This window comes from Onychostruthus taczanowskii, unplaced genomic scaffold (genome assembly GCF_017590055.1).
Source record: "Onychostruthus taczanowskii isolate IOZ18803 unplaced genomic scaffold, ASM1759005v1 scaffold14, whole genome shotgun sequence".
NCBI classification, from domain to species: Eukaryota; Metazoa; Chordata; class Aves; order Passeriformes; family Passeridae; genus Onychostruthus; species Onychostruthus taczanowskii.
The window spans coordinates 450846-456432 of NW_024498573.1; the positions used below are offsets into that span (position 1 = coordinate 450846).

Genomic DNA, 5587 nt, shown 5'->3' on the forward strand with positions numbered 1-5587 from the left:
GGTTAACTCCTTTCTTGCTGTGGTGTCCAGCCTGGCTCCCACTCACCAACCTTCTTTTGACTTCACTACCAGTGATATTTTCTCTTTGTGAATTTCCATCAATATTTAATACAGCGGTGTCAGTTTTGCTGTAAGATGAGAGGAACTACTAGAAACCTTGAATTATACATCATGTGGCGGGCGAAGCTGCAAGTGTTTTCTTTTGGAGCCAGAGCTCTTGGAGCTGATCTCCAGGAGCTGCGGCTTGCAATCCCAGCGATGGATGAGCCCCAGAAGAAAGCCAGCCAGCGGCACGAGGGCCGGCCCCGCAAGGTGAGGTTCAAGATCTGCTCGGCTTACAGCGGCCGGGTGCTGAAGCAGGTCTACGAGGACGGGCAGGAGCTCGAGCCCCCGGCCAAGGAGCACTCGCGGCGCTTCCTGCGCCACAGCTTCGAGCCCGGGGAGCCCCTCTGCGGGCCCGGGGAGCTGCCGGAGAGCAGCTGCTGCTGGCCCACGGCCCTGACCGCCCGGAGGATCAGCGTCCTGCGAGAGGAGCAGCAGCAGCCCGGGCCCCCGGGGAGCGCACCCCTGCTCAGCCACTGCCAGCCGGGCACCGGCCTCGGCAGGGTAAGTGATGGCCTTACCCCTGGCCGTGCCTCTGGGCACAGCACTGGGACAAATCCTGCTCTGCAGGGGAAGCGATGGCCTTACCCCTCAGGGCACAGCTCTGGCCTAAATCCTGCTCTGCAGGGGAAGCGATGGCCTTACCCCTCAGGGCACAGCTCTGGCCTAAATCCTGCTCTGCAGGGGAAGCGATGGCCTTACCCCTCAGGGCACAGCTCTGGCCTAAATCCTGCTCTGCAGGGGAAGCGATGGCCTTACCCCTCAGGGCACAGCTCTGGCCTAAATCCTGCTCTGCAGGGGAAGCGATGGCCTTACCCCTCAGGGCACAGCTCTGGCCTAAATCCTGCTCTGCAGGGGAAGCGATGGCCTTACCCCTCAGGGCACAGCTCTGGCCTAAATCCTGCTCTGCAGGGGAAGCGATGGCCTTACCCCTCAGGGCACAGCTCTGGCCTAAATCCTGCTCTGCAGGGGAAGCGATGGCCTTACCCCTCAGGGCACAGCTCTGGCCTAAATCCTGCTCTGCAGGGGAAGTGATGCCCTTACCCCATTGGGCACAGGTCTGGGACAAATCCTGCTCTGCAGGGGAAGTGATGGCCTTACCCCTCAGGGCACAGCTCTGGGCTAAATCCTGCTCTGCAGGGGAAGTGATGGCCTTACCCCTGGCCGTGCCTCTGGGCACAGCTCCGGGCTAAATCCTGCTCTGCAGGGGAAGTGATGCCCTTACCCCTGACCGTGCCTCTGGGCACAGCTCTGGGCTAAATCCTGCTCTGCAGGGGAAGTGCTGCCCTTACCCCTGGCCGTGCCCCTTTGGGCACAGCTCAGGGCTAAATCCTGCTCTGCAGGGGAAGTGCTGCCCTTACCCCTCTGGGCACAGCTCTGGGCTAAATCCTGCTCTGCAGGGGAAGTGATGGCCTTACCCCTCAGGGCACAGCACTGGGACAAATCCTGCTTTGCAGGGGAAGTGATGCCCTTACCCCTTTGGGCACAGCTCAGGGCTAAATCCTGCTCTGCAGGGGAAGTGATGCCCTTACCCCTTTGGGCACAGCTCCGGGCTAAATCCTGCTCTGCAGGGGAAGTGATGGCCTTACCCCTCAGGGCACAGCACTGGGACAAATCCTGCTTTGCAGGGGAAGTGATGCCCTTACCCCTTTGGGCACAGCTCTGGGACAAATCCTGCTCTGCAGGGGAAGTGATGCCCTTACCCCTCTGGGCACAGCTCCGGGCTAAATCCTGTTCTGCAGGGTAAGTGCTGTCCTTGGCTGTCCCCTCTGGGCACAGCTCTGGCCAAATCCTGCCCATGGAACGTGGTGACAGGAGCCTCACACCGCAGCCTCATCCTCATAAAACTGTTCTGTCAGGCCAGGCTTGAGAAGGGTGGTTGTGGATCTCCAGCCATTGTTCCAGGAATCTCGTGTGCTGAAAATGCCACACGTGGCAGGGTCCCCAGGGTCTGCAGGAGGGAACAGCATCTACCAGCTGTGCTCCAGCTGTGCTCTGGCTTCTCCTGGTCCTGGTCTGCATCTATCCATTGGGCAGAGTAAAAGAGAACATTTCCATACATATTGATATCTGTACATGGGAATCCTGCTGCATCTAGATCAGTCAAATGTAAGGAGGATGTTAAGTTAATGAGATATATTTAAAATATTCAAGTTGTGTGACTTTGGCTGGCAGGGAGCCAGTGCTGCCATCAGGGTACCTGGTGTCTGCATCCTCTGGCAGCCAGAATTCCTCTTTGGCTACTTTGACAATCCCAGCTTAGTTTCACTGGCTATTTTCTTAACATATAATTAATGCCACTGATAGAGAAGTGCCTCTTTAGTCCTTATAAAGAGGCAGTACATGCATAATACATGTAAATACACTTTATGGCCTTGGTTTGAGCACACTGAAAATCTGTTAAATCCTGGTGCTCATCAAAGCTGTGTGTGGGAAACCCAGCTGGCTGATATTTGACCTGCTGACACACTGGACATGCAGTTTGCCTGAAAACATCAGACCACGATGAATCTCTCCTGCCCGAGGACAGTGCACTGCTGTGATCTTATCCAGCCCGTTAATTTGTTTTGCATTCCTGGGTAAGGCTCCTCTCCCTCCCCCGTGTCCCAGCCACAGATACCCGGAGTAACCACACTGTCCAGTACCAGCTTGTGCTGCGCTTGGTGCTTGGAGACACCGTGTCTGTGCAACACGCACCAGGCTCTCACCTTCTGCAGGTGGGCAGGACTTGTGCTCACCTGCCTCCCCCTCGTGTTCCTCCCACAGGGAAGCAGGTGCCCCGCTGCCAGCAGAGCACCAGCCATCCCAGCAGCTGACGTGACTCAGGGCATTTCTTAGGAGAATGTCTCCTTTTTGCATGGCTTCTTGACACAGACAGAGTGAAATATGACGAGTGTGTAAAGCAATAGGCCCCAGTAACTCCATATGACACCAGGGAGGAGGGACAGGTCAGCAAAGTGCTGCTCTCAGGGAAATGTTTGACCAAGTTTAGCTTTAAAAGGGCTGGAAAAAAATACAAATTTACCCAGAAGGGCTGTACCTCCACCAATTTGCTGGATGCTCTGGGGGTGGTCAGGGGAGCTGGCCTGGTGGAGGGGACACTCTTCTGGAAGGGCAGGGACCATGAGTGCTTGCAGAGTGAATTCATACTGGTGAGACACTGGCAACTTCCTTCTTCAGACTTCCCCAGTTGTAGATTTTGGCAAGATCATCATCTACACCAATAACCTGAAAATCATCCGTGCGCCGATGGACCAGAAAGAGCTCATGAGAAGAATCATCCAGACTGAGGGAATAAATGACTGGACGTTCGTGTACCGGGAGAAGAAAGAACGATTTAGTGGTGGACATAAAAGAGATGTGGAGAATAAAGTCACTTGCAACCAGCATGTGCAGGTAAGAGAAAATGGAAAGTGCTTTTTCCCCTTAACCCTGGTCAAACCAGCCAGGCCCCATCCATCTCTGTATCTGGCTGCTGGCTAAGTTTGGATGAAAGCACCACTCTGTTCTCGTTTCCCCCAGGAGATAACGACCAGCACTGCTGAGATCCTGCTCTGGGGGCAGCGGTGCTGGCTCCAGGTGCTCATGGCTCCCACTGCTTCTTCCCCTGGAGGTGGCTGGCATGTACAGAGCTTGGCTGGGCTCCATCCCTTGTCACCCCTCCCAGCGGGATAAGGGCAGGCCAGAGTTTCTCCAGCCTGACAAGGCTAAACACAGCTGCTCTGTGGCTGAGACTGCTTCAGGCTAAAATTTTAGTATCAGCTGAAATAAGGTTGTGCCTTACATTCGCTTTCTCACGGGGGAGTCTGTGTTGGCCAGAATCCCAATTAGTCTGACCATGATTTGATCCCACAAAACCTAATGTTGCCACGTGGAGCTGATGCAGTTTCATGGAACTGAACGTGGGTCACCGCAGTCCTCCTGCTCCCAGGAATTTCAAGGTGGGATTTGAAAGATGCTGCCTGGCACAGTGGGAGAGAGGCAGGCACAAAGGACAGCTCCAAAGAAAGTGTGCATGGTGGTGATGAGGGATTTGGGCAGAGAGGGTGACGAGCAATCCCTGAAGAAATGAAGTGTGGCTCAAACCTGGGGCTACAGAGTGGGAATGATGTGATAAGGAACGACAGGAGGATGGGTGGAGCTGTGCAGAGGAGAAAGATGAGTTTGGAGTATCGTGTTATAAGCCCAGTCACATTAACTCCTCATTTTCTAGAAGTAGCCACAAATTGTCCCCAAGCATTTGGGAGCCTTTTTGTCCAAGTCCTTGCTGTGGAGAGCTGATTGTCATGGGCAGGGCAGTCTGTCAGGAGCAACCGTGATGGCAAAGACTGGGACAGAGACCTTCCCTCTCTCCAGAATGTTCCTGACTTCGGTATCTCACACCCACTAACAAATTTTCTCCGCTGTCTGCTTCAGGAGGGCAACGCTGAGCACGGCTGTTCGCAGTGCAAAGGCTCGGGCTGCGCTCCCTGCTCGCTGTGCCACGGAAGCAAGTTCTCGATGCTGGCGAACCGATTCCGGGAGTCCTACCGGGCGCTGCGGTGTCCGGCGTGCGACGAGAGCGGGCTGCAGCCGTGCCGGGTGTGCGCCGCCTGAGCCGCACGCCCGGAGCTCGGCCGGCTGCGGCGGGGACAGCGGGTGACAGGCGGGACAGGCGCTCCGTGCGCATCCCACGGGCAGCGCGGAGCTGCTCCTCCGCTCCGGCCGAGCGCTGCCCAGCCCTGGGGCCGGGCTGGGTGAGCGTGTCCCCGACCCCAGCGCAGGGCCCCCTGAGCCGGAGGAGTGCTCGCCATTCGGGGCCAACGCGACCGAGCAGCCGTGCCTGCAGCTGGGACTGGGCCCGGACGGAGCCTGTGCTGGCACTGCCCTGCCTCCCCTGGGCGCCGGTGCCCGGGCTGACCGCGGGGAGCTCCGCCAGCACGAGAGGGGCAGCGGCGGTACCAGGGCGGGTGGTACCAGGGCGGGTGGGCAGTCGGTACCAGTGAAGGTGATACCAGTGCAGGTGATACCAGTGCAAGTGGTACCAGTGCAGGTGTGCAGGCGGTACCAGGGCAGGTGTGCAGGTGGTACCAGGGCAGGTGATACCAGTGCAGGTGATACCAGTGCAGGTGTGCAGGTGATATCAGTGCAGGTGTGCAGGCAGTATCAGTGCAGGTGGTATCAGTGCAGGTGTGCAGGCGGTACCAGTGCAGGCGGCATCAGTGCAGGTGTGCAGGTGATACCAGTGAAGGTGATACCAGCGCAGGCGGTACCAGTGCGGGGGATACCAACGCAACTGTGCAGGTGATATCAGCACAGGTGTGCAGGTGATATCAGCACAGGTGTGCAGGTGATGTCAGCACAGGTGTGCAGGTGATATCAGCAGAGGTGTGCAGGTGATATCAGCACAGGTGTGCAGGTGATATCAGCACAGGTGTATACCAGCGCAGGCGGTAGGTGTGCAGGTGATATCAGCACAGGTGTGCAGGTGATATCAGCACAGGTG

General features: G+C 57.0%; 1 protein-coding gene across 1 annotated transcript; it reads left to right on the forward strand.

Annotated features, from left to right (window-relative positions):
* Window positions 1-258: 258 nt before the first annotated feature.
* GRXCR2 (glutaredoxin and cysteine rich domain containing 2) lies at window positions 259-4698 on the forward strand. Its single transcript, XM_041398013.1, has 3 exons — window positions 259-606; window positions 3283-3498; window positions 4519-4698. Exons 1-3 carry the CDS (start codon window positions 259-261, stop codon window positions 4696-4698), a joined length of 744 nt encoding a protein of 247 aa, XP_041253947.1.
* Window positions 4699-5587: the final 889 nt, after the last annotated feature.

Coding starts and splice junctions, on each gene's coding strand:
- GRXCR2 (XM_041398013.1), top strand. CDS start 259: ATGGATGAGCCCCAGAAGAAAGCCAGCCAGCGGCACGAGGGCCGGCCC. Junction 607..3,282: donor CGGGCACCGGCCTCGGCAGG/GTAAGTGATGGC, acceptor TTCCTTCTTCAG/ACTTCCCCAGTTGTAGATTT. Junction 3,499..4,518: donor CTTGCAACCAGCATGTGCAG/GTAAGAGAAAAT, acceptor TGTCTGCTTCAG/GAGGGCAACGCTGAGCACGG.